The sequence below is a fragment of the Trachypithecus francoisi genome, unplaced genomic scaffold (genome assembly GCF_009764315.1).
Source record: "Trachypithecus francoisi isolate TF-2019V2 unplaced genomic scaffold, Tfra_2.0 Lachesis_group10, whole genome shotgun sequence".
Lineage (NCBI taxonomy): Eukaryota > Metazoa > Chordata > Mammalia > Primates > Cercopithecidae > Trachypithecus > Trachypithecus francoisi.
This window is the reverse complement of record NW_022681455.1, coordinates 114,311,632-114,339,229: the sequence shown is the minus strand read 5'-3', so window position 1 is coordinate 114,339,229 and position 27,598 is coordinate 114,311,632. Positions and strand designations below refer to the sequence as shown.

The 27,598-nt window shown below is 54.3% G+C and overlaps 1 protein-coding gene across 3 annotated transcripts in view; it reads right to left on the bottom strand.

Moving 5' to 3' along the window:
* Positions 1-27,598, bottom strand: part of VAC14 (VAC14 component of PIKFYVE complex) — a 116,229-nt gene that overhangs the window by 38,789 nt on the left and 49,842 nt on the right. For all 3 annotated transcript variants that reach the window (XR_004438979.1, XM_033218950.1, XM_033218951.1), the window contains exons 13-14: positions 18,618-18,774; positions 5,535-5,667 (exon numbers count right to left, since the gene is read on the bottom strand). Coding sequence is in view for 2 of the 3 variants with exons in the window: in XM_033218950.1 (XP_033074841.1) it covers positions 5,535-5,667; positions 18,618-18,774 (290 nt within the window). In the remaining variant the exon portion in view is untranslated. The remainder of the gene's footprint in view (positions 1-5,534; positions 5,668-18,617; positions 18,775-27,598) is intronic.

Here is a 27,598-nt window from a genome sequence, read left to right as displayed (position 1 = left end):
GGAGGGCAACGCACACCAACACCTACTCTGGGCAGAGTTGTTTTAGCGGAGCCAGGCCGGGCTGCTGGTGGGTGCCCTGGGTGCTGGGGCAACAGGGCCAGTGCACCAGAGTCAGCTCTCGACACAGAAGGTGCCATGATTTCACCCCCTCAAGTGGGTCTGGTTCCCCCTCCACAGACCACCCTGGGAGGCAGAAGCCCTGTGGGGAGGCTGAACAACAGCCCCGCTTTATCAGGCACAGCCACCAGCACTGGGGCTGACACATGCGCCATTTACATAACCCTACTACACTGTGGCACGGCAGGCACTATCATTGCTGTGTCACAAAGTGGAAAGGGCTTGGAAACAGGTCACACGGTTAAAAATGGGAGGAATTGGGGTTTGAGCCCCAAACGAGTGCCTCAGGAGGCTCATCTGCCTTAGTCCTGCAGAGTCCTGTGGAGGGAGTGGGGTACAGCACCCCATCACACATGTCCCCATCTTCCCTCAATCTATGAGCTTGGCATCAGTTAAGGGAAGGGCCTGGGGCCAGAGTAGCCAGCTGAAAGATGAAGGTTTTAAAGCCACTGACTTCACCTCAACATGCATCTAAACTGTTATGTCCACCAGAAAAGGAGGCTGTGTGGACACCGAGAGGAAGTCCAACCCTCTCAAGCCTGGCTGGAGCTTGGGTACCCTTTTCTCACCGCCCCCCGACTCGGACATGGAGGTGCGGCCTGGGAAAGCTGCCTGGGGAAGAGGAAACGCTCCCAGGGTCTTTGGGGAAATCATGCATCTTCCTCAATGCCAAGAACTGCCAGCAGATGTGTGTCTTCAAGAACTCCCGATGCCTCTCTCTTTCTATAGCAGCCGCTCCAGGGCCCAGAGCTAAACACACTCCTGCCGAAAGAACGGCTTTTCACTTGCTGGCCAGAAGAATCTCTTTCCTTTCTTTCTCAGTGTGCAATCTTGGAGGCTGAGAAGAAGGACTTAGAGTTTGCCTAACAGCTAAAGAGGGGGTTAAGAAATCATTGTGCGCCTCATCAGGCCTGTGGCTTCATGCCAGCATCTGCGGAACTATCGCGATGCCTCTCTTTATTTTTAAATTTTTATTTATTTTTTTTTGAGACACAGTCTTGCTCTGTCACCCAGGCTGCAGTGCAGTGGTATGATCTCGGCTCACTGCAACCTCTGCCTCCTTGGTTCAAGCGATCCTTCTGCCTCAGCCTCCTGAGTAGCTGGGATTACAGGCATGTGCCACCATGCCCAGTAATTTTTGTATTTTTAGTAGTGACAGGGTTTCACTATGTTGGCCAGGCTGGTCTCGAACCCCTGACCTCGAGATCCGCACACCTTGGCCTCCCAAAGTGCTGGGATTACAGGCATGAGCCACTGCACCCAGCCAATGATGTCCCTTTTTAAAGCCATCACAGGAGAAAAGGAAGTGCGACGGAGAAGCAGGAGGGCAGGTGGATACCCCCTACCTCAACAAAGCTCTTTGGAAGCGCCTCAGCCCCCCACAGGAGCATGGGGAGGATGGAGGAAACCACATGTTTGCAGGGCCTTCTCCATGTCAGGTGGCTGGGCCTGCGACCCAGGGGCTGGTCGACAATGGCCTGGTGTGCTGGCAGAGTGGGCAGCAGGCTCCCGAGCCAGCTGGGCCAGGTGGCTGTCTACCAGGATGCACATTGTCTACCAGGATGCACATTGACAGGTGTGGGTGCTACTTCTGGGGGAGAGTAGTCTGGAGAAACCAGGTGAAGGACTAGGAGAGACCCAGTCCTCTATGAGGGGACCAGTCACAAGGTTCCTTCTGTCCCATCCCACTGGGCTTCTAGTGTGGATACCAATGGCTAAGAGACCTTCTGTGGCTGTGCGGGTGGGAGTGAGGCCTGGAGGCCAGCCTCAATTTCCACAGAGAACCCAGTGTGGCCCACGACAGGTTTGAGCCCCAGAAGAGCAAGCGATCGCCATACTGAGCCCCTGGAGGATGGGAAGGGAGGACCCACTGGCCCAGCTCCTGAGCACTCTGAGGAGCTGGGCCTCAGGTGGTCTTAGCATGCAGGATGTTCAGGGCCTCTCACGGCACCAGGCTCTGCACTCCCACACAGAAGGGACGAAGTGGAGGCTGCTGAATTAGCAGAGTGCAGGAGTTTGCAGCCCAGCTCCTGCCCAGCCCAGGGGGCACATTACTTCCTCTCACTATCCCTTCTGCAAAATGATGATTCCTGTAACCCCAGGAAGCCCAGGAGACGCACTGCAAAGCAAGCAAAGCCTCCCTGGCCTGGAGTCTGTACCTGGGAACATGGCGGTGGGCTGGCCTCCAGTTTCACACCGCCTCGAGTCCTGAGTAGGCGGGGAGAGCATGCAAGCGTGCTCATGGTGCCTGCACTTCTGCTCCGTGCAGCCTGGAGATGCTGGTTACTACCCCAAACTCCTTCTCCCCTTGCCTCTGACTGGGCATGTGGGGCTGAGACAGGGTGGAAAACCCATTTCAGCCCAGTTCTCCAGAGGGACGCTAGCTACAAATTCCTCCTCCAAAGGCCTCTCCTTCCACTGACTCTGAAAGTTGTCCGGGCAAGGAGAGCTCATCATGAGTACTGACGCCTCTGCAATTGGAAAACCACATGATATTTTTTTTTTTTTTTTTGAGACGGAGTCTCGCTCTGTCGCTCAGGCTGGAGTGCAGTGGCCGGATCTCAGCTCACTGCAAGCTCCGCCTCCCGGGTTTACGCCACTCTCCTGCCTCAGCCTCCTGAGTAGCTGGGACTACAGGCGCCCGCCACCTCGCCTGGCTAGTTTTTTGTATTTTTTTTAGTAGAGATGGGGTTTCACCGTGTTATCCAGGATGGTCTCGATCTCCTGACCTAGTGATCCGCCCGTCTTGGCCTCCCAAAGTGCTGGGATTACAGGCTTGAGCCACCGCGCCCGGACTGAAAACCACATGACGTTAACTGTCACTCTTGTGGGAACATTCCACTGCTTTCCTGGTGGGGGGGCCTCTTGCACCACAGCTAACCTCCACCTCAATCCCCTGAAACTGGCCAACGTGATGGGAAGAAACACCATGGAAATCTTCCTCTTTCGGCCAATGAAGGTTAAGAATCCGTTTCTGTCTCTCTGACACAGTGGTTCTCAACTGGGGTGATTCTCCTCCCTAGGGGACCTTTGGCAACGTTTAGAGATGTTTCAGATGGTTCCAACTGGGTGAATGCAAGTGCTACCGGCATCCAGGGGGCAGAGGCCTGGGATGCTGCTGACATCCTACAGGGCACAGGACAGCCACCATCCCGAAGAGTTATCTGGCTCCAATGCCAGCGGCGCTGAGTTTGAGAAGCCCTGCTCTAGAGGAGGCCAGAGAAGCAAGAGGGTGGTGACAGCCTCCCCACTACCACAGGGGCATCCTTTTGGTGGCCAGACCATCAGAAGCCCCTGCCCCCGCACTGTGATCCTGCTCTTTGTCTTTCTGGTCAGGCAGGCCTGTCCTCTCCCAGGACTCAATCCTGCGGCCCCATCCCCAGGGTGCCCTCAACTCCACCTTAGCTCCTGAGCTGGCCGGTCACCTCCTGTACACTCCACTCCCTCAGCTCCCCCAGCAGCATTCAGGCTCCTGCAGCGGCTCCCAGCACACCATCCCTGGGTCACGCCTCCCTCACTGCCTTCTGCCATCTCCCTGCTTGGCCGCTTCCTTTACCTCTCTGGCCCTTCGTCATAGCCTCCTTTTCTGGCTTCTGCTTCTTTCCCCAACCATTACAGTCTGGAACACTTAGGGTTCAGCCTCAGACCCCTTCCCTCTCATTCCACCTCTTCTAACTCCCTAAGAATAAAAGCTCCGCAAGTGCAGAACCATCTAGAAAGGTACCTTGCACAGAGTTAGTGTTCAGTAAACATCTGTTGAATGAATGAATGAATGACTATACCATCAATTTCGAGATTGTATCTTGGGCCTCGGTATCCCCTTGGAGAGCCTGGTACAGCAAACTACTTCTTCAACACCTTCCTTTTGGTGTCCCCAAAGTAATTTAAACTCAAACATGCACCCCCTTCTCACTCCCTGCCACTCTTCTGGGGCTCCCACCTCAGGGACTGGCATCACCATCCACTCAGCTGCCCCAAATCAGAGGCCTGGACACCCTGGCACTCCCAGCTCCCTCTCCCCTCACTTTTTCCACATCAGTCACCAGACAAATCTACTTCCTACTCAGTCTCGAATCCTCATTCTCCAATCTGGCTGCAAATTCCCATCCCCCTCACAAGCTGCCACAGTCTCTGCTTGGACAACAGCCTTCCAGCTGGCTCCACCTCAGTCCCTCCAATCCATTCGCCCCAGCAACAGTTGTCTTTCAAGCCAGAAATCCGGTCACATTGATCCCCTGCTCAAGCCCTTTCAGTGGCTCCGTGCTGACCCCTAAGTAAGGTCTCCCATCCTCTCTATGGCCCACAGGCTGAACCTGCTTTTTAGTTTACAGCAAGATGAGCTCCCCAGGCTCTTTCCTGCCTTGAAGCCCCATACAACCTGGGCCCCTGCCAGGACTCCTTCAACTCCTGACCCCCAGACCATAGTAGTCGGTAGCCTACTCAGTCCCCAAGCACCCCAGACCACTTTAATAACTCCATCACCCTAGGGGTTCCGATTTTACTCATCAGAGGGAGGCCCAGGCTTTTTTTTTTTTTTTTTTTTTTTTAAGACAAGAGTCTTGCTCTTTCACCCAGGCTGGAGTGCAGTGGTGTGATCTCAGCTCACTGCAACACCCACCTCCCGGGTTCAGGTGATTCGTGTGTCTCAGCCTCCCAAGTAGCTAGGATTACAGGCGTGCACCACCACACCAGGCTAATTTTTGTATAAGGCATCTTTTTTAAAAAGCCTCTCCAGTGATCTTACATGCAGGGCTGAGAACCACAGCTGGACAGCACCTAGGGCCATTTGGACTACTCTAGAAATCTCCTCCACTTGGCTTTGGTGTAGAAGCTGGAGGAATTTGTGCCCTGCTCTAGCCTTCACCAGGCTGAGGGTGACACTGGGCCACTCTTCTGGTGACCCTACTTCTTGGAGCTGAGTTGGAGGCAAAAGACCAGCCCCAGCCATGCTGCTGGTGATGACAGTTCTAGACGCCTCCAGCCACTGGGGCTGCTGCCCTGGCACCATCCTGGGCTGGGTTCACATGACTCAGGAGCCTGGCTCCACCAAGCCTGGCTAAATCCCGCACTGGGGGCTGGGCCTGGAGCACAGCCTCATGTCTCACGCCATCTGGCTCACCTCCTTTCCTCTCCAAAAGCCTGACAATGGCATTGAATAAGAGGCCATTCCACCTCAGGGGAAGATAGTAACTCAGGAAGGAAAAAATGAACTCAGTTTTGTGGAAAAACATCAACACTGACCTGTCTGTTTCATGTCAGAAGCATCAGCAACCAGTATGAAGGGGCAACCTTCTTCATTTCTTTTAAGAACAGATCCAAAGGTCAGGAAAAGGAGGAGAGAGAAGGGAAAGAGCAGCGTGAAAGTGAAAAGCCGGGGCCGTGGGAGGAAGAGGAGAAAGCGCGCCACCAAGGCTGACCTGATGATGAAAGGGCCTCTGACCTCCAGGAGCTTCCGTTCGCTGCTGAATCTCTTGAGAAGGTTGATCATGAACTTATAAAAGTAGGAATTCATGGTGGGAGTGGAAGGAGAACATTCTAAGCCTTTGGTACCTGTAGAGAAAGGGACAGAGCCACCATTTATTCTGATCATGTGTCCACAGGGTGATGAGATCCACACAGAATATAAACAACTATAAATGCCAAACAAGTGTGTGTGTGGGGTGTTATAACAAGATGCAGGAAAATCTCTAATCAAGAGCCATGGAACAACAGAGAAAAAGGCAAGTCTGCACAAGCAAATACAACTTGGCTTATTGCAAAAACGCCCATTAGTTAAAAGTCCTACTCGTAACTTGAAGAAAAAAAAAAAAATCCTATTACTGTCCACCCCTTAACCCAAGCCCAAACCACTTAGTGAACATCTCATGCGTGTAAGACCCTGCTAGGTGCTATGAATTTTTTTAAAAAACAAACTCTACTCATTACCTCAATAAACGAAATATACTTGGGATCTATTTGGGCCGTTAAGGACAAACAAGAAGTCAAAGAGAAGAAACAGGTAAGGTGCTTGTGTCAGTGAGTCAAGTCATTGCGGCTCAAAGGTCAACAAAACTGGTGGACCCACAAGAGCAAAAGCCAAGCTCCTTCCCTAATATTACCTGAGAAAAAGAAATGATGTACACACCCACTCGATTACAGACAGCAAACACTGACAAACGTTACAAAGTGTTTTAAGTTTTACTTTTGAAATCAAAAGCTCTTTCTTCCTCATCCTCAGGCAAAGATGCTCTTTTAGGATAGAACTCTGAAAACTTTCAAAGCCTGAGGTGGCTTTCTAACCAGGAGCACAAATGTCTCTGATGTGTGTCCCTGCAGCAAACACACCGAGGTACAGAGGGAGGTATCTTCCAGCCCTCCCTTGCACACGTCCCCCTTGATAAAGTACCCAGCACCAAGGGGACAAGGGAAGGGCTGATGGAATACTTGGATGGTCTGGGATAGCGTATCTGTATGCCCCTTGGGGTCTTCCCTGGACATCCCTTCTAATATATGTCAACCTCCACAGTTCTGTGAAAGAGTTACCAAGGGGTGGAAAGAATCCTCACTCACTCTGCTTCAGGCAGGACTTTTTTTTTTTTTTGAGACTGAGTCTTGCTTTGTTGCCCAGGCTGGAGTGCAGTGGTGTGATCTTGGCTCACTGCAACCTCCACCTCCTGGGTTCAAGCTATCTTCCTGACCCAGCCTCTTGAGTGCTAAGATTATAGGCATGTGCCACCACGCCCAGTTAATTTTTGTAATTTTTTTTTTTTTTTTAGTAGAGGCGGGGTTTCATCATGTTGGCCAGGCTGGTCTTGAACTCCTGACCTCAGGTGAACAACCCGACTCGGCCTCCCAAAGTGCTGGGATTACAGGTTGTGAGTCATCATGCCCAGCCCGAGGCAGGCCATCTCTAAAAAGAAAACAGCTTTATTGAGATATGATCCATATACTGTAAGGTTCACCCTTCTAAAGCGTGCAATTCAGTTTTCAGGACATTCACAAAGTTGTGCGGCAATCATCACCAATTTCAGAACATTTTTATCAACCCCTAAAAGAAACCCCATACTGATTAGCACTCACCATTCTCACCTTCATCGGCCCCTGGCAATCACTCATCTACCTTCTGTCTCTATGGATTTGCCTATTCTGGACGTTTCCTATAAATAGAACTAAGCAGGATGTGGCTTCTTTCACTCAGCACGTTTTCAAGGTTCATCTATGTTGTAGTATGTATCAGTTCTGTATTCATTTTTAGGGCTGAATAATATTCCACCTTATGGCTATTCCATATTTTGTTTGTCCATTCATCAGCTGGTATTTTCTCCCATTCTATTGATTTTTTTTTTTTTTTTGAGACAGGGTGACACTATAATTTGAATATTTGTCCCCACCTAAATCTCATGTTGAAATTTGATTCCCAGCGTTGGAAGTGGGGCCTGGTGGGAGGTTACTGGATGATGGGGGTGGATTTCTCATGAATGGGTTAGCACCATCCCCTTGGTGTTATCTCTGAGACAGCAAGTGCTCGTGAGATCTGCCTGTTTAAAAGTGTAGGGCACCTCCCTCCCACTCTCTGGCTCCTGCTCTGGCCTCCTCTGCCTGCTGGGCCCCTATGCCTTCCACTATGATTGTAAGCTTCCTGAGGCCTCCTCAGAAACCAAGCAGATGCCAGCACCATGCTTTCCATAAAGCCTGCAGAACTGTGAGCCAACTAAATCTCTTTATAAATTACCTACTCTCAGGTTTTGTTTTTTTTTTGAGATTGAGTCTCGCTCGGTCTCCCAGGCTGGAGTGCAATGGCATCGTCTTGACTCACTGCAACCTCTGCTTCCTGGGTTCAAGCAATTCTCCTGCCTCAGCCTCCTGAGTAGCTGGGACTACAGGTGTGTGCTACCACACCTGGCTTATTTTTTGTATTTTTAGTAGAGGTGGGGTTTTACCATGTTAGCCAGGATGGTCTCAATCTCCTGACCTGGTGATCTGCCTTCCTCGGCCTCCCAAAGTGCTGAGATTACAAGCGTGAGTCACTGTACCCAGCCATGTATTTTTTTTATTGTAATGCAAGAACAGCCTAATAAACAGTGTCTTGCTCTATTGCCCAGCATGTAGTGCACTGAAGTGATTACAGTTCACTGCAGCCTCAAACTCCTGGGCTCAAGCAATCCTCCTGCCTCGGCCTCCCAAGTAGCTAGGACTACAGGTGTGTGCCATCACACCCAACTAAATTTTTTCTTCAAGATGGGGTCTCCCTATGTTGCCCAGGCTAGTCTCAAACTCCTGGGCCCAAGTGATCCTCCTGCCTTGGCCTCCCAAAGTGTTGGGGTTATAGGTAGGAGCCACCATGCCCAGCCTCTTTTTATTAAAAAAATTTTTTTGAAGTACAAAATTTTTAACTTTGATTAAGCCCAATGTGTCTATTTTTTCCTTGGTTGCATGCACCTTTGGTGTCATAGCTATGAAATTATTACCTAATCTAAGGTCATAAAGAGTTACTGATATATTTTAGGTCTCTGGTCTATTTTGAGTTACTTTTTGTATACAGTGTGAGGAAGGGGTCTAAATCCTTTTGCATATGGATATCCAATTGTTCCAGTATAACATGATATCTTAACAGCCAATTCATAGCTACCATTTGTTGAGCACCTACTATGTGCTTGGCCTGCCTAAACCCTTCACACATAGTATCTAACATCCTAAAAAAAAAAAAAACTTGAAAAATATGCACCATTACTATTCCCATTATATACACAGAGGAGCTGTGAATTTGGGTGAGGATTATCCAAAGTCACAGAGCTGGTGAGTGGTAGAGTTGCTGACCCAGGCAGCTGGTCTTCAAAACTCATGTTCTTTGCAGCTCTGCCAGGCTGCCTGTCTCTTGGGTACTAATGTTCAGATATGTTTGGGGCTCACAGATTAGGAGGTAGTGCCTTGCAGGAAGGCAGAAGATGGCATAAAGACGGAAATCCAGGTCCTGCCAAGCTGACACTGAAGATGCGGGAAATGACGCTGCGAAGAGCTGTGGAAACAGCACCTGGCCGCAGCTCGCTGGAAACCCAGGGAGGACACTGGGGGATGCAGAGTGGCCAACAGAGGCATCTGGGGCCATTATTTTCCAGGCTGGCCCCTTTCTGGTCCAGAAGTTGCGTGGGAGCCTTCACTTTCTCCCTGGACCAGGGAGGAAATGGTCAGGCACAAGCACAAGATAGGCAGGATGTGGAGGCTCTGGAAACCAAACTTGGCCAGAAGCATCAGAGGTTCCCAGAAGCATCAGCCCAAAGCACAAAACAAGAATGTGCAGAACCATCCAGAGTATTCCAAGTGGATCTCACGGAGGCGCCTGCACAGACTGACTGTATTTGATGCCAGCGGGCTGGAAGCAGCAGGAAGACTCTCCTCCCAGGAGCTCCGTCTTTTTTGCTGAGCTCAGACTTCCCTTACGTCCTCTCATGGTCCTTCCTGGGAGATGGTTGGGTCTAGAAAAGGTGTTTTTCTGTTCTTTTTCCCAGCTGTGAATCACTCTACAAGGGATTCCTCACCAGGAGCCAAACCTCCAAACTGTAGCATCCTCAATCCCAAGAACCTCCTAGACAGCTTGCGTGAGCAGCGTGAAGGAGCCCTGAGTGAGAAGGCCAGTTCAAGGGCAGGCCTCACTCCACTTCTTGTTTGGACTGCATTGTCCTGGGTCCCTGCCTGAATCAGCCTGGCTCGGGAGGTCCTGAGTGATTCTGGAATGGCAAACAGTCTCCGCTCCCTGGCCCAAAGGGGATGTTTGCAGAATCAAGTGTCACATTCTTATAGATCGAGTTACCCCAGGCCCAGCTGGGGCTGATCTCTAAAGAGGTGGCTGCAGAGACAGCTGCTGAGACAGCCCTGCCTCACTGTTTCCACCCTCAGGAGATGAATTTGGTGGGCTGTGGTGGCCTGGCTGGAGGGCACTGGCTTCATGCTGCCCACACTGGAGGCGCCCAGTTCACTGCAAGCTTCTCCCTGCTGCCTTCCTATTTCTCTATGTGCACCCCCAGCCTACCCCATTTCCACTTAGGCTCCAAAGCATTCCCAAGAACGAAGGGACCCATGAAGGAAGTCACCACAAAGAAATTCTCCCAACTGGGGCCATCTGGGCAGCCACTAGGGAGAGGTACGGGGCTGTTCCAGCCTCACAGGAGCAGTGGGAAGCACTGAGCATGGTGTTTAAGCCTCAGTTTCTTCACCTGTAAAGTGAGTGCAGTAAGAGTCCCTATTAAATGAGGTAAAAACATGTAATATGCTGGGTCTGGAGGCTGCCGCACAGTCTGCACTCAATAAATGGGGGCCCCTTTTTATTAGCAAGTGTCCCATAGCGCAGAGCACTGCACAGGGCAAACTGTTCTCATTCTGAGTCTCAGAATGGATGTCTGGGGGCTGGTCTGAGATGTCTGAGTGCGGAGATTCCATTTCTGGCACAAATTCACAGTGCTCTGTCAGGATGCTTTGAGGAAGAAGGGGGGCCACCTGTGACCCCCACACACCAGGGTAGGGAGATCAGGCCATCTCTCCACTGACAGTCTGGACAAAGATGGCAGAAGAGAAGGCCTGGGCTACTCTGGATACAACTCTGGTCTCCCTAGCCACAGCTCCCAGTGTGGACCCAAAATGGACTCTCAATGTCCAGGCTGCCCCTTGGACCCTGGAGCTGAGACCCTTAGTGGAAGGGAGGAAAAGGGCGGTGTCACAGCTGCAAGAAACCATGGCAAGCGATTCACATCCTCAGCTGAGTGCAGCTCAGCCCTCACAGTGCTCCCACGGCTTAAAGACTTTCTGCTCTCCCCAAGACAGGGCTGGGGGCCTTGGGAGGGGCTGCATTGAGACCACAGGTTTGAGCAGGGCAGTCTTTTCCCAGCAGGGGAGGTGGGGGAAGGGGCCACAATTGAGGGGGCAGGGAGGGCGGGCTGGATGGGAAAGGCCTCAGTGCTCAGCAGGACAGGGTGGGGGCTGCTTGCTCTCTCCCAGCCTTAGTGGCCCCCATTGTTCCCAGCCACGCTGCTGATGTGAGCTGCCCTTTGGTTTGAGATGCTCTCTGAGGCAGGGTTGCAGGCTCAGGAGGAGGAGATGGGTGGAGAAGCTCGCCCCAGGAGGGTGACTACAGGAGCAATGGGCCCCTCAAGTACGCTGATTTCTGCCTCACTGCTGCCTGCTCTTCTGTCCACCTCCGGCTCTGGCTCATCTGCTCTTGTAAGCAGGGTCCTGGGCTGGGTGCTGCAGGCGCATGAGGAAAGTGGGAGCCAGGACAGGGCAGCCAGGAAGGCACGCCTTCCAACACTGCACTCCAAGGACCTCAGTGGTTTTACTCAGGGGTGCCACTGAGGCACAGCCCCCCTGGAAATGGTGGGCAGCTGCTGCAGCCGGGGGTGAGGGAGAGGGGGGCCCACAACCCGGCTGTGTGTCTTGGGAGAGAGGCTCCCTGTGAGGGGCCCAAGAGAGTGGGATTTCCATTCCCCAATCCTGCAGAGGGCGGGAGCGTGAGGGAGAGCCCTATCCCTCAGCTGAAGGCCACTGTGCCTTGCATTTCTGGTTTGGGGAAGGGAGGAGCCTGCCAGGCCCTGGCAGGAAGTGCATGTGACCGGCAGCTGGCCAGGGGCACAGAGATGCACTCCACACAGAAAGCAGGCTGGCGGGGTGGGCGGCCGGGGAGCCAGCCCTGCAGATGTTACTAAGTGAAACCTGATGTGGCGACATGAGAATCCACAGAACGTCTCACAAACAACCTGCCCCGGGATGTTTTGGATTGAGTTTTGTGGTTATGACGTGAAGGAACCTCACATGTTAGGATAAAAATAGCCCTGGCTTCAGTACATAATGCGAGTTACAGTTCAACAGAACCAGATGTGAAAACGTCAGCCACCCAGTTCAGGCCCAGCAGGGTCCCTGCTCTACTCCGGCCTCCCTCCCTGCTGGGGTCGGGGTCCATGTGCCCGGACAGCCCATTGTGGGCTCAAGATCTGCTGCCTGGAGGATATGAGGGAAGGGCCAGAGGCTGCTCAGGGCACCCAGAGTCCAAGGGACCACATCGGATCCAGGCCCTGTCGCTGACTAGCAGGGGAGGGGAGGCAGTGCCGCCTTCTCCAAGGCCAGCTCCTCTCCAGTGAACCAGGCAGGGCTAAAGAGCATCAAGTCGTGCTTGGCACAGGAAGTAGTCCACGGAAGGGGTGGGTGATGGAGAGGCTCGTATGGAACCAAGAGGACAGGGTGGGAAAGGGGGCAGCTTCCCCCAAGAATCAAGTGGCTGGGAGAAAGCGAGGCTTAGCAGGGTCTTGGGGGTGTAGAGTCTGCAGAACTGGAGGGGGTGCAGAGTTATGTGGACAAAAGCTGCCGCAATGGCATCATCTTGGGAACCCACCCAACGGGTGATCACTTTCTCATCTGTGGGCCGGCCTGGATGTGGGCAGGACAGCAGCACTGGAGGCATCAACCATAGCCAGGAGACTTCGCAGCTGCTCAGGTCAGAGCGAGAGAGAAGCTGATGGGACACAGCAAGGCTCAGAGGGGACTTCCAGCTGACATGGCAGTGGAGAGGTCACATAGCAGTCTGCCACCGGGAAAGAGCTGTTGCTGCAGGGTGAGGGCTGGGGCCAAGGACAGTGAGGAGAGGGTGCAGAGGAAGGCTCCCAGGGGCAGGAGGGCTGGACTGCCGGGGCTTCCAACTGGACAAGGGAGGGCCTGGCAGCACGGGCATGAGAGGATGCCGCTCTGGGCAGCAGTGCGGGTGATTGGTGCCCCTGCTTTCCATTATTTTATTGAACTTTCAAAAATGGGCACTGACCCTTACTGGGCACCTGGTGCCAGGGATTCTGGGATGCGTAAACTCGGCCTTTGTGGCCTGCCATGCTGCTATTCAAACTGAGCTGATCACACAAATCACCCAGCACTGGGCGACGCTGAGGAGCCTCCATCTGCACTTTCAGCAGAGGTTCTAAGAGGTCACAGCCAGGAGGGAGCAGATGTGAACTCCGCCACCCACCCAGGCAGCCTGAGACAAGCAAGTGGGTTGGAACAGAGGGGCAGGAGAAGCTGGGCTCTCCAGGGAAGCCTCCCAGAGGGGCCCTCTGCACTGGCCTGTAGTAACCAGGATATAAGCAAAGGCCCCCTTCATGTTCAGGGAGCATTTAGCTTAGCCCTTGCCATGTGGGAGCTCACAGAGCCCCCAGGCGCCCCAGCACATGGTTTATAGAGAGGGAAGAGGTGGCAGTGAGGACCCTTGTCCAAAGTCATAGGATGGATGGGCAGAGCAGGGCTGTGAACTTAGATCCCTCTGATCCCAGTGCCTGTGATCCCTAATGCTGCTTCCTGAGGCTGGGAGGGGTGATTGGGAGGAAAGGGCTTCAAGAGAAACAGGCAGTGCTTTCCTGGGGCTGGTGTGGCTGCAGGAAGTGGTGGCAGGCAGCCAAAGACAAGAGATGAGGCACTGCCATGACCTGAGGCCAGGAAGGGGTCTCTGAAGTCACTGTGAAGAGAGGAGACATGCCCCCATCACTGCCAGGCTGTGACCAGGCCCCTCTCCTCCTCCCCTCCGGCCGTGGAAGCTTCCAGTGCCTGGTGCAGGTGGGATTCCTGAGAGTAGGATGAGGAGTGTGGGCTCTCGGGCCAGACTCCTGGCCCAAACAAGTGGGGAATGACACAGGGCTGGCCTCTTAGAGCTGCTGCGAGGAGCCCAGGGGCTCACCCAAAAAGTCAGCACATGTGAGTGCTCAGAGCAGGGCAGGGCCTCATGTGACCTCAGCCAGCGCTGGCAGCCATGATGATTGCTGCCGTGATTACTGGGCAAAATGGCTTTCTGCTAGAACTTGTTTCTGTCTGGTGACATGAAGATGCTGCTGACATTTGGCTACAATAGACTGTCCTGGGCTACAAAGAATGAAACCAAATAAGAATATGTCATTATTACCCATTTTTAGAGTCAGGGGTTAAAACACCTTGGGCCACTGAGTCCCGCAAGGTATACTGACACGAACAGTTATTTTGTTTTATTTTTTTTTGAGATGTAGTTGCCCAGGCTTGAATGCAGCGGTGTGATCTCGGCTCACTGCAACCTCCACCTGCTGGGTTCAAGTGATTCTCCTGCCTCAGCCTCTCGAGTAGCTGGGATCACAGGCACGCACCACCATGCTTGGCTACATTTCGTATTTTCAGTAGAGGTGGGGTTTCACCATGTTGGCTAGGGTGGTCTCAAACTCCTGACCTCAGGTGATCCATCTGCCTTAGCCTCCCAAAGTGCTGGGATTATAGGAGTGAGCCAACGTGGCTGGCGACACGAACGGTTTTTATCCCAGCAGCAATGGGCCCCGTGGCAGGCAAAGTCAGGGTTTTAGGGGTGAACATCAGTCCTAGGGTGACCTTTGGCCTCAGACTGACACACTGCTGTGCACGGCCAAGGATTCTAAAGGCTGACTGGGTCTCCCCAGGCCTGGCTGCACCCTCTCTGGCAGCAGAGATGTCCAGGCCCCAGGAGTCCAGGCATGTCTCTAACAAAGGGCTGATCCCAGAGGCCTGCTCTGTCCTTTGAAGCTTTCTGCACAGGCTCAGGGTATGGCAGGCCCACAGGCCTGTTTGACATCCCTGTCCCCAGAGCCAGCAGGACCTCCGCAGACTCCCCTGAGTGGAGACAGGAAATACAAACGGAGGAGACACAGGAGACCCCAAGGGTGGGAGACAGGAAAGCATGGTGTCCCTCAGCCAGCTTCCTCCAGAGCTGCCCACCCAGGCCGTTCCCCATCCTGTTTGCCCCCAGGCCATTCTCTCCCCCATCCTGGGGCTCTGCACGGGTCAGGAATGAGGGAGGCAGGGCGGCAGAAGCCTCTGCCTTCACCGCTCTGCGAGGGAGGGGGAGATGTTTATGCTAGGACAGGCGAGAGGAAAATCCCATGTGGGCGACTCTGCCTCGGGGGGCCTTGGGAACCACGGCTGTGGTGCATTTAGGCCAACACAGCAGCTACCCAGGCGTGTGACCGGCTTGCTTCTCCACTGCGGTGTGTGATCCGCGCCATTTGGTTCCCTACAGATGCCACCAACTTCATCTTTGCTAGGCTCCCTGCCTCTGAGGCTTTCCAGACAGTCCCTTTGTGCCTTTGGGGCAATCTCCCCTACAGGGACACAGCACTGCTGCCTCCAAGTTCTCCAAGTTCTCAGGGCTGCGCCCTGGAGAGCCAGAGGCAGGCAGAATCCAAACAGGAAGAGGGTATGGCTTCACAATCTTGTCCATGTGCATGGCCAGATGGAAACAGACAGAACGAGCCCCTTGCATGCCTGAGAAGCAGTCTGGGAAGGAGCAGCTCGCGGAGGGATTTGAGTGTGCACTTCCTGCTTGCCTTCTGACCTCAGCACCACCCCACACACCCTCAGTGCCTGGCGCATGCCCTCCAGGGCAGTGGAGGTGGGAGGGGGGGCAGGGCATGCTCTGGCTCCCTCGGCTGTTCTCTTACTGGTTTGAGCTGACCTTTTAAAATCATGGCCCCATCTGTAAAATCTGATGCCAGCTGTGGACATAAGCATGTGCACACACGTGGATCTACTTGGAGCCTTGAGGCCCACACGTGAGACTCAGGTTAAGAGCTCCTGGCCCACAGAGTTGTGGATTCTCCTCCCGCAGCCCCCACTGCTCCTTGGCTGTGGATTCTTGAAGCAAGAAGTGTGACTGGCTGCAGGCACTTCCTTGGTGTTCTTTCCAGGACGGAGTTTCTTCCCATCTGGCATGCTTTGCTGTTTTTCTATGAATTCCGAGTGAGTCCCTGGCTGATGTGAGCTAATCTGACAGCCTCGGTGAGCTGGGGCAAGAGTCTCTACTGCTGTAGCCTCGTTCACGGCCCGCCCATCTTGGCATGGCCAGGAGCTGGGGTTCAGAGTGCCCTGCCATATAGTGCCCCTGGCCCTGGTGCCCGAGCAGCGCAAAGGGCTTGATGCTGCAGGGCCCGCCAGGGACCCCCTGGGCCAGGCTCTGCTCCCCCAGGGCACATACCCTACTCCCTCTAGCCCAGGCTGCCCTCAGCAGTTTCCTGGTCCTCCTTCCATGAGCAGGAGTCCAAATCACAGCCATCAACTTCTCTGTGCCCGGGAGGAAGAGATAAAACACACAGAAGACAGGTCACAGAGGGCCTGGGAGGCCTGGGTGTCCTGGCCCTGTCACAAGGCTGTGCTGCCTTCAAGTTCTCTGCTGCAGCCAATTTGAGAAAGAGAGAAGAGGCTGTGGCGCCTGCTTCCTGGGGAGGGAGAGCTGAGGGCGCGCCCCCAGGGCTCCTCTGCCCGGGCCTCCTCCCTGCAGGATGTCTCCTCTTGGCTACTGCCCATCTTCTGGTCAGTTCTTGCTGCTCCTCCCCACCAGACCCTCCCTTCCTAAGGAAGAGCTCTCCTTTTTTCTCTTCCTTGTCCACCCCCTTTGCTGGGCCCCCATACTCCACCTCTGGCATTCCTGCCATCTGTCCCAAGGACTTAAGGTTGTTCCCCATGTGCTGATTTGGGGACACAGGATGGAGAATGGACTTGCTCGCCGAGGGATAGATGGGGGGAGTCCCAGCAGGGGTCCTAGGGTCAGGATGTGGGAACCACTTCCCTTGGTGTTCTTTCCCTTGGTGTCAGTTCACGGCCACTGACTGCCTAGAGCTGGGCTCCTGGGCAAGGCCCCACATGGGCCTTCTATGACTTGACCTGGCATGTCCTGGGGCACAGACAGGCCTGCGGGGCTCTGGCCGCCCCTTGAACTTCTCAGGCACTGGGCCTGGTCTCAGCATCAAACAGGGCTGGGGCGTCTCCCACTGAGGCCAAGGAGGTACTCTCAGGCTGAGACCAGCACGGCTAGGCTGTGGGGGGAGGCTGAGGCTACAAGGTCCATAAACCTCTATGACGCATGAGGCTGCATCAAAGTGAGAGGTGAAGCCAGCTGGACTTCCTGGGTCGAGAGGGGACTTGGAGAACTTTTGGGTCTAGGTAGAGGATTGTAAACGCACCAATCAGTGCTCTGTGTATAGCTAAAGGATTGTAAATGCACCAATCAACACTCTGTAAAAACGCACCAATCAGCACTGTGTGTCTAGCTAAAGGACTGTAAACGCACCAATCAGCACTCTGTGTCTAGCTAAAGGATTGTAGGCCGGGCGCGGTGGCTCAAGCCTGTAATCCCAGCACTGTGGGAGGCCGAGACGGGCGAATCACGAGGTCAGGAGATCGAGACCATCCTGGCGAACACGGTGAAACCCCGTCTCTACTAAAAAATACAAAAAACTAGCCGGGCGAGGTGGCGGGCGCCTGTAGTCCCAGCTACTCGGGAGGCTGAGGCAGGAGAATGGCGGAGAAGCTCGGGAGGCGGAGCTTGCAGTGAGCTGAGATCCGGCCACTGCACTCCAGCCCGGGCGACAGAGCAAGACTCCGTCTCAAAAAAAAAAAAAAAAAAAGGATTGTAAATGCACCAATCAGCACTCTGTAAAAACGCACCAATCAGCACTGTGTCTAGCTAAAGGATTGTAAACGCACCAATCAGCACTCTGTAAAAATGCACCAATCAGCCCTCTGTGTCTAGCTAAAGCATTGTAAATGCACCAATCAGCACTTGGTAAAATGGACCAATCAGTGCTCTGTAAAATGGACCAATCAGCAGGACATGGGCAGGGCCAAATAAGGGAATAAAAGCTGGCCGAGCCAGCAGCAGCAACCCTCTTGGGTCCACTTCCATGCTGTGGCAGCTTTGTTCTTTCATTCTTCATAATAAATCTTGCTGCTGCTCACTCTTTGGGTCCACACCACCTTTAAGAGCTGTAACACTCACTGCGAAGGTCCGTAGCTTCATTCTTAAAGTCAGCGAGACCACGAACCCACCGGAAGGAGTAAATTCCAGATACAAAGAACAGAGACCCCCATGGAGACACCTGAGATTCACTGGGAACTTTCCTACCAACTGTGTCCCCAGGCATTTTCCAAGACTGCATCGCCAGAGGGAAGTGGCATCTGCCAGGGCCCAGGGAGAAGAGTCCCTGCCATCTGGAAGGGACTGAGGGACGAGTGCTAGGGATGCTATAGCCACCTTTACTTCCAAGGACTGCCCAGAAACAGCCTGTGAGAATAATGCCGTCTCCTGCCTGTGCTGCCTGCCACTATTTTTAGCTTCTCAGAGAGAAAGGGAATGGCCACCTAGTATTCCACCTGTGAGACCCCAAGACCGAAGACCCTGGATTCCAGACTGGAGAGGTGCTGCCCAGGCAGAGAGACCAGCAGGCGACCCAGATGGTTTTATGTTTAGTCAGTGGCTCAAAGGCATCAAAGGTGCAGGGAGATGCGGAGAAAGTCCTGTGAGGGTCTCTGGAGGCTGCTAGAGGACGAGAGCTGCCTGCCTCTGGGGGTTCTTGAGGTGGGAGATTGCCAGTAGCAACCCACAGACCCCTCACATCCTGGTCGAGCTCCAGAGCTCCTGAGCAACAACCCAAAGGACCGCCGTGGTCCAGCCCAAGACCTGGCACTGGCACTAAGGCCCCTGAGGCTGGAACCTTCAGGAGAAGACTTACCGGAGGTGTTCAGTAGGCCACCTCTGCCGGGGGTAGGCACCTGGAGCTCTGAGTGGCTGGCCTGGAGGTCAGGGCCATCGAGGGGGCCTGGGTCATCCGTCTGGCCTGCAGGGGAGGAAGCGATTTCTGCCAGCACCTCCAGGTCCTTCAGGATCACCTGGGGGGAGAAGCGGGGCGGCAGGGATGAGCTCTCCGCTGCGAGCTGTGCTGACCTGGGCAGAGGTGCGGTGGGTGGCACAGAGCCACCTGCAGCGGGGAGGGGTCTGTAGATGACAGCAGGCTGGGAAGAGCCACTAAGGCCACAGGTGTGGCATGCTCAGAAAAGTGAAACAAAGGATCCAGATAGAACGGAACACAGACTGCAGTGAATGGGGCCTCTGGGGGAAGGAAACTGGAGTCCGAGGTTCAGTGAGTCAGCTTCCTCATGATCCCTCTCCTCTTGGGTCCCTTGAACAGGGTTCTGAGGGTCCCTGGGAGTCACAGGACTCAGGAAACAGGGTGTTGTCTGCACAATGTGCATTTAAAGGCCCCCAGGCTGCGCAAGACTCCCAAAGTGCCCTCCAGGCCATGTTCCACTGTGTCCACTGTGTGGAGCAGCCACGGCCCCACCCACCATCAGGCCACAGAACAGCTTCTTCTGCAGAGGTGACACCAGGCCACTGTAGACCCTAAAGGGCCCTCCACATTTGGCATGGTACTCTGGTCTCCAAGGTAAAGGACTTCCTAATGTCCGGACACGTCAGGTGGTCCTCGGTGGCTCTAAAGTGTCCCTGCACAGATCTGGGTGGGGCAAGACCCCAGCCTGACCACCTGCCTGCTGAGTTCTTCTGAAACAGAGGCAGAGTAGGGCGTGGGGCCAGCGCTGAGTGTGAGTCCAGGTCAGCGCTGTATCACAACGTCCCCAGGGTTGCTCTACAGCTCCTGTATCCTTAGAAGCTGCCTCTCCTCGCACAGCACCCATCTTTGCCTGGCACCAAGAGCTGGCAGGGTGGCAAAGTCCAGCCCACCACTCTGCTGCAATGGGCAGTAGGGAAAGGGGCCGGGGCCCTGCCCTGTGGCAGGGGCTTCACTGTGCGTGTGTGTGTGTGTGTGTGTGTGCGCGCATGTGTGTGCGCGTGCGTGCGTGCATGCGTGTGCGTGCGCGTGTGTGCGTGCGTGTGTGCGCGCGTGTGCGTGCATGTGTGTGTGCGTGCGTGTGTGTGTGTGTGCGTGCGTGCACGTGTGTGTGCGTGCGTGTGTGTGGGCACCTGCCCCAGGGGCTGCTGAGGCTTCCTGGCCACCTTCTGCTGGCTGTGCTTGTCCTGCAGGGAACTCCTCACACTGCAGGTGGTCGTCTGCTCTTTCTGCCCCTCACTCCTCTCTTGCTCTGGGCTAGGGACCGTGCCTGTCCCCTCAAAAGGTGTATCTCTGGACTGCCCTGTGCCCAGCAGATGCCCAACAAACATCAGTTGAATGGGTGGTTGCCTGCGTCTCTTCCTGGGCTATTCTGAGCCCAGGCCAAGAATAACCACAGCAACCGGGGGCTTCAGCCCTGGACCAGGGGAAGTGGGACAGAGCCTGATGGGCAGGGCCACATGGGCCAAGACTGGCCAGGTGGCTGGAATATGGAAATACAAGATAAGGTTAGCACTGTAGGGCTCCTATTGAGGGATTAAAATGTTCTGGAATTAGACTGGGGTGATGGTTGCAAAAAGCTTGTGAATATACGAAAAGCCAGTGAATTCTATGCTTCAAAAGGGCAAATTTTACCTCGAAAACAAACAAGGTAAGGCCTACCCCCTCCTTGAAAGCCGTTCCTGTCAATGCAAACACAGTGCCAGTGCCTCCCCCACACTGCCCGACTGTCACTTCTCCTCTGGGGTCCTCTAGGCCAGCCCTGGCACACCTGGCCGGGAACCCCTTTGCTTGCTCACCCATTCCCGCCCCTCAGTCTTCAAACAGCGTCCCGTGTTGGCATGCAGTCTCCCAGCCTCATCCAGGCAGGAGCCGGTGCTCACTCTCACAGACCCGCCTCCTACTGTCCAATTCTGTACTTCCCTTTGTCCCTCTCCCACTCATGGAGACTGGGATGTCTGTGGGCCCCTCAGCCCCTGCTCTGTGCCAGTGGCTGCGCTGGATTCTGGGGCTGTACAGGTGAGTCACAGCCACTCCTGCCCATGGCCTGGCACACAGAGTGGAGAGCTGATGAATCCACGTGGCTGAGATACATGGCTGCCACACAGCCCAGTCATATGGCAGAAGCAAGGGGTGCCCCTGCACCCAGGCCAGGAGTTGGGGATCCCTGCGCGGGTCTCAGCCTGGTAGCAGGGAGGGCCGAGGCCTCTGCTCCCACTGAGGACAGAGCCTCCAGGGATTCTTTACTACAGCCACAGAAGAAAGACACAGGGCAGAAGCCAGGATGGGCAAGTGGCACAGCAATATATGACGCTGCGGTCCTGCCCGATTCAGCCCCTGCACACCTGCCACGGCAGGATGTACAGAGGCCACGCACCCCAATGCTTGCTTGACTGTCCAAGCATGGCCAGGGAGGCGACTTGAGATCAGGAAATGGAGTTGGGGGGAGAGTGGGGGAATGACTCACCCAAAATGAAACAGTGAGCAAGAGTCAAGCCAACAGCTCCTCAAACAGTTACCCAGAGAGCTGCCATAGGTATACTCCCACTCCTAGGCAGTTACCAAGAGCACCGCAAATGTCTGTGCACATCAAACTTAAATATAAACGCTCACAGCGGCATTTTTCCCAATAGCTAGAAGATGGAAGCAACTCAAAGACCCTGCAGTGGAGACACGAAGAAACGGAACGTGGCACATCCGCACCAGGGAATATTATTTGGTAATAAAAAGAAATGAAGTACCTGCTACATGTGGATGAACCTTGAAAAAACCTGCCGAGAAGTCAGTCACGAAGTCCACACCCTGTATGATGACTCCATTAACAGGCAAATCCACATAGACAGAGGGTGGATTTGCGGTTGCCAGGGGCTGTGGGGAGGGAGGCATGGGAAGTGACTCCTAACGGGTGCAGGGTATGTATAGGGCTTCCTTCTGGGGTCATGAAAATGTTCTGGAATGAGTAGTGATGGTTGTATAATCTTGTCAAAATACTAACAGTTACTCTATGGTATACTTTAGAAGTATATACTTTAAAAGTATACCATAGAGTCGTTTTTATGAATTTTATGGTATGTGAATTGTACAAAAAAAAGGGGCACGGGCCAAGCGCGGTGGCTCACGCCTGTAATCCCAGCACTTTGGGAGGCCAAGGCAGGTGGATCACGAAGTCAGGAGATCAAGACCATCCTGGCTAACACGGTGAAACCCCGTCTCTACTAAAAATACAAAAAATTAGCCAGGTGTGGCGGTGGGCGCCTATAGTCCTAGCTACTCGGGAGGCTGAGGTAGGCGTGAACCTGGGAAGCAGAGCTTGCAGTGAGCCGAGATCGTGCCACTGCACTCCAGCCTGGGCGACAGAGCAAGACTCCATCTCATAAACAAACAAAAAAAGGGGTGGGGGGACAAAACCCCAAATCAGCAACCTAATTCCTAACCCATCTGCTCTTGCTCTGCCCACAGCTCGAGGTGGTAGGGTCTCACCCACTCCCTGGGGTCCCTCGCCTGATCCAGGGGAGAGGAGGAGCATGGGGAGGCGACCTGTGTCTCTTTACATCACTTCGCCCCCCGACCCCATGCTGCCATCCCACCCAGGTCTGTCTGTGCAAGGGGACAGAGGCACATGCCTCTGGGCAGCCAACACTGGTGGCCACGTGCAGCAAGGGAGGAAGTGAGGAGAAAAGTGTGAGCCAGCGGGGCGGCTGGGGCCAGGCCAGCCCTCGGCAAGATCCCTGTGCCATGCGGACAAACTGATTCATGCTGGGTATCCGGCAGGTACCTATTTCCCTGTCGGAAAAGAGGCCTGGAAAAAGCCAGCAAGAGGCCTGGCCTGGGCAAGGTTGTTTCCACCCCTTGAGTGGCTCCAGGGCCAGTGGAGCAGGCTGTCCTCGCTCCCGGCCACAATGAATGCCTTTACTTGTCACCAGTCTCACCTCACATGATACACACAAGGGATCTGAGACTTGGACAGTCACTTGCTCAAGGTAACAGTGAGTCCACCTCAAACCCAGCTCTGGTCCCCAAACCTGAGCCTGCTGATAACACTACCCAGGGTGCTGTGGTCAGACAGTCCTGACATCCAATCCTGATCCTGGACCAGTTCACTTCAACCACACAACGCTCCCTTTCCGGACGGCTACTGAGCAGCTGCTGTGAGCTGGTCCTGTGCTGGCTATAAAAGACACAAGGCCAGACAGGCCAGGCTCTGCCTTCAGTGAGGTCACGGACTCCCGGAGGAGTCAGGCAGTGAGCATTTACTGATAATACAGGGCGGGTGCCAGGGTCCCGGTGGTGATGCCTGAGGGGAGCCAGGAAGCTCTGGAAGTAGTTGAGCATGAGTTGGCCAAGGGAGTGAGAAGGGAGAGAAAGGCATTCGAGAATGGCATTCAAAGCATTCTCTTACCTAGCATAAGCCATTCATGGATGCAGAACCACGTGGCACATTCCAGGAAACTAGGCTTTGGGGCCAGCTCCAGAGTGGGGAATGGGGCCAGAGGTGAGGGTATGGCCAGAAATCAGGCCAAAGTGGTAGGCAGGGCCAGACCTTCAAGAGCTCATGACACAAGGCCAGGTGCAGTGGCTCACACCTGTAATCCCAGCACCTTGGGAGGCTGAGGCGGGCCGATCACTTGACGTCAGGAGTTCAAGACCAGCCTGGCTAACATGGCAAAACACTCTCTCTACTGAAAATACAAAAATTAGTTGGGTGTGGTGGTGCGAATCTGTAATCCTAGCAACTCAGGAGGCTGAGGCAGGAGAATTGCTTGAGCAGAGGCTGCAGTGAGCTGAGATCGCACTACTTCACTCCAGTCTGGGCGACAGAGTGAGACTGTCTCAAAAACAAAAACAAAAAACCATAAACCAAAAAAGAGCTCATGACACAGACAATGAAGTCTGAACTTCATTTTGCATAGGATGGGAGCCTCGGTTTCCCCATATGCGCAATGGAGATTGGACCTTGCCAGGCTGTTGTGAAGGTTACAAGAGATACTTGATGTGCAAAGCACGAAAAGCAGGCACACAAGAAAGGCTGGCTCACCACTTCCATTCCAAGATTTCAGGTCTCACAGCTGAGCTGTTCCCCGGCCCAGGCTTAGTGACTGAGCATGGACAGCAGTGCCCACACCAAGGGCTTCCGATCCCGCTTTCTCCCCTGCAGAGAATGTGCTTAGCCCACCTCAGTACTACTGCCTCCCACCCCACTGTAGAGCACAGCCAGCAAAGCTGCATATTTTACATTTTCAATTCTCTTATTTTAGAAAGTTTAACACCAAATGGCAAATGAATGCAAATTACACTTCAATTGCACAATTAAAGCCGGAAATGTTGTCTACAGGTTCCTTCAGTAATCCCAGCCACTCCTCTTGTGCTTACATACCATAGGATTTGTCTCTGGTCCCCAGAGGCTGGCAAAAAGCCCACAGCCCTGCCTGGGATGACACTGTGTGCGCTTGTGCGCACACACAGCACCCCTCCAGTCCCTTAAATAAAGCAGGACCCCGAAACAGCATCCCCATCTTCCCTCAGCCTCCTAGAGGTGAGGAGAAAGGACCACCCAGATGGAGGGCAAGGAATGGCTTGAGGTGGAGCCTGGGGTGTAGGGAGCCGGCTGATTCCTGGCTTCTGTGTCCCTCCAGTCTGGCTGCTGCTTCGCTCCCAGTTGCTAGCAGACCTGACTCAGTCCAGGGTGTGACCTTGAGGCTCTGGAGCACCCATCTTGATGCACACCTTGGCCAGGACTCTGCCTCTGCCTGGGGTGGAAGAGAGGCCCTGGTGAAAGGAAGGCCCTGGGAGGCAACCTCAACAGGGGGTCTGCGACCCAGCAACAGAGACCGTGGGGAGCTGCTCTTTCAGCTGCACCTGGCTTTGAGCCTCTGTGCTGGGCCAGAGTTTTGGTGCTCTAGCCACCTGGAGACCCTACAATCCTTGGTGTATAGGTAGAAAGCTCTGGGAGGAGAAGGCGATCTCAGTGGCCTGGCTTACTGTGCGCCCCTCTCAAGGCCTGGAGGAAAGGCCCCAGAGCTAAAGACACGCTGCTAGGTCACTCCTGCTTCAGCCTCCAGGAAAACAGACCTAGTCGTCCTTCCAGTGAGCAGGCTGGCTGGGCCTGTAGTCCTGGCTCTGACGATGAGAAAAGGCTCAAAGAAAGCGGGAGGAAGCCACACCAATTAGTATGCGCTACACAGCTTTTTTGCAAAATGAATATAAAACACTTGTGCTTTCTTTTTGTGTGAGAGAAAGAAGGGAGGAAAGAGAGGGAAGGAGGGAGGTTACAAGAAAGCAATATTCTGCAGGAGCAGGAGCGCCTGCCGTTACCATGGTGACAGGCGGGGGTGGGGAAGGCCCATCAGCAGGCCCCTGGTTTCGGAGTGGAGTGAGCTGGCCATCGATGGAGTGACAGGGTCAGGGTTGGTGGCACCTGGGTGTGGGCAGCATCTCACAAAGCAGCTCTGGGCGGGGGCTCAGGGTGAGGGGAGAGGGCTTTCTGCCTTCCACGGTGGTGACTTTATACCAGCAAAGGGCATATTTCAATGTGGGAGGAGGGTGAGTGTCTGGGTGGGGCCACCCCAGGCTGTTGCCCCACTGCATTCTAGCAGGTGAAGCCTAGTCTCTCTGGGATGGTGGCTGCTCCCCCTCTTCTCTGGTTGGTCCATCCAGGCACTCATTGTCCCACCACCTGGTCCCAGAGCAGCCCTGAGAGACTTCGGGATGGAAGGCTCCCAGCGCTCACTCTCCCCAGGGTGCTGAGGCAGCTCCTTTTGCCATCCTGGGAACAGCTGGGAACTGGACACCAGCTTTGCAAAGTCAAGTGTCAAGGCTGGGAGGCCCGTTCTCACCTCCTACCAAGATTCCTGAACATAAAGTCCCAGGGCAAGGCACTCAGTCTCAAATGAATAAATACTTGCTGACCTCCAGCATTGGACAGGAAATGGAAGATGGATGGCTCTGAGCAGCTCCTGCCAAGGAGCATGGAAGGAGAGGCCGCCTACTTCACTCTACCCACTGATCCTTAAGAAACTTGGTCAAAGGTTCACACAGGCCACTGGTCGGCTGATGAGGCCCTAGGAGTCAAATGACTCAGCGTTCTAGCTCCTGAAGAGGGAAACCTTCTTGTGTTGACAGGAAATCCCCAAGCTGGGCCCTCTCCAGGCCTGGCCAGGAAGAAGCTGCAAGAATGTTTCCGATGGACACACTTGGTACTGGTGGGGAGAGGTGAATTCAGGCTAAAGGCCTTGGAAGCTGAGGTCTGGCCAGTGCAGGCCACTGCCAAGGGTTATCTGATGCTTCTGCCTGGAGCGGTCAGGTCGCAGGGCCTTGCCTGAGATCTGGGTCAGGTCCAGCTGCTACTTCTTGTGAAGTGGAGCTGATGTGAAGTACACAGGCCCTGAGGTCAGGCATTCCTGGAAAACCTTGGGGTCTTCTGCTTCACTCCAAGCAGGAGCCTGGCTCCATCCTTTGTGAGCGGTGCAGCCTGGCTGGCCAAGCCTCCTCCGTCCCTGACCACATAAGGAATGGCTCTTGCTGCCCTGGTTTAGGGGCATCGGCCAGAGAGCTCACCCTAGGAAGCCGGGCTGCTGTCCAGGAAGGGTCCCCTGGGGGAGCCACGGGAAGGACAGTAGGGCTCCCACTGCTGAGAGCATGGAAGAAGGCACTGGCACAAGCTCGCACCGGGGCCAGAGGCCCCACCCTGGACACAGAGTAAACATGAGCTGCAGAAGGCAGCAATCAGGCCCTGGCCCCGGCCTGGGAAAGGGGTGGCATTCTGAGAAACGCCCTAGTCCGCACAGGGTCACAGCAGCCCTGCCTTCTGCAACAAGGAAGGAAAGTGTTGCCTACAAGAACGCTTAGATTTGATGGTGGGAAAGGAACACTACTTAGGCCTAGACCTATTTTATTTCCCATTGAGAAAACTATCCTGATAGAAAATGTTTTGTCTTGGTAAAGCAAAAGCAACCTAAACAAACAAACAAAAAATCATAAATCTCAGTTTGTGTTGCGTGACTTTGAACACAAGCCCTTGGGGATGAGGGCGGCGTTCTGTTTAAACATTCTGCCACCTTCCCTTCAGTGCCCAGCACTGTGCCACATATGCCAGAGGCCAGTGCCTAACGCTGACTGTTAGGTTCCACTGATTAATAGTGACAGCACAGTGTGGGTCTGGCAGCTGAGAATACTCTAGTGGCCATCCCTCTCAGGGTAAAGGAGAAAAGAAAGGCCAGCCTCGGGTAAGACACCTTTGAGACCAGACCCCTGACCTCCATCTTCTCTCCCACCCATTCCAAGGTCTCCCCTCCTTCCAGCTGATTCCAGCCATTGCTCACTTGCATCATCCTGGGCCCTGACCCAGAGAGTGCATTCTCAGGGTTATACATTTTTCCCATGAGCTGGGCAGGGAACGGGGTGGTGCCTGCTGCACTGAGGGCAGCATGAGAGTGGTGCCCACTCATACCCGCTATGGCTCTGTTACCAGGAGACGAGCCCAGGGGCCACAGCAGCCAGGAGAAGGCTCCTGCCTCCCTCCAGAGACCCGCTTCTTTCTAGTTTACTTGCAAGCTACGCACAGCCCCCAAGCTAAGGATGCAGGCTCTACCCTATAGGCCTCGCTTCCAATCTGCTGTGGGAGGGCCCAATGCAGCAGGGCAGGCCCCACATGTGGTGCACGTCCAAGGAGATGAGCTCCTCATCCAGCCAACCTCCTATTTGTTCACATTCTCAGAGGATGTTTCTGAGCACCTACTGTGGGCTGAACAGACTGTCCTCACAGAGCTCCCAGCCAGCGGGCCATGATGGAGAGAGATTAGGGCTCGGAGAGGGTCTCAGTGGACGGGGGGACACAAAGACACAGAGGGAACCTGGCCCAGCCTTGATAT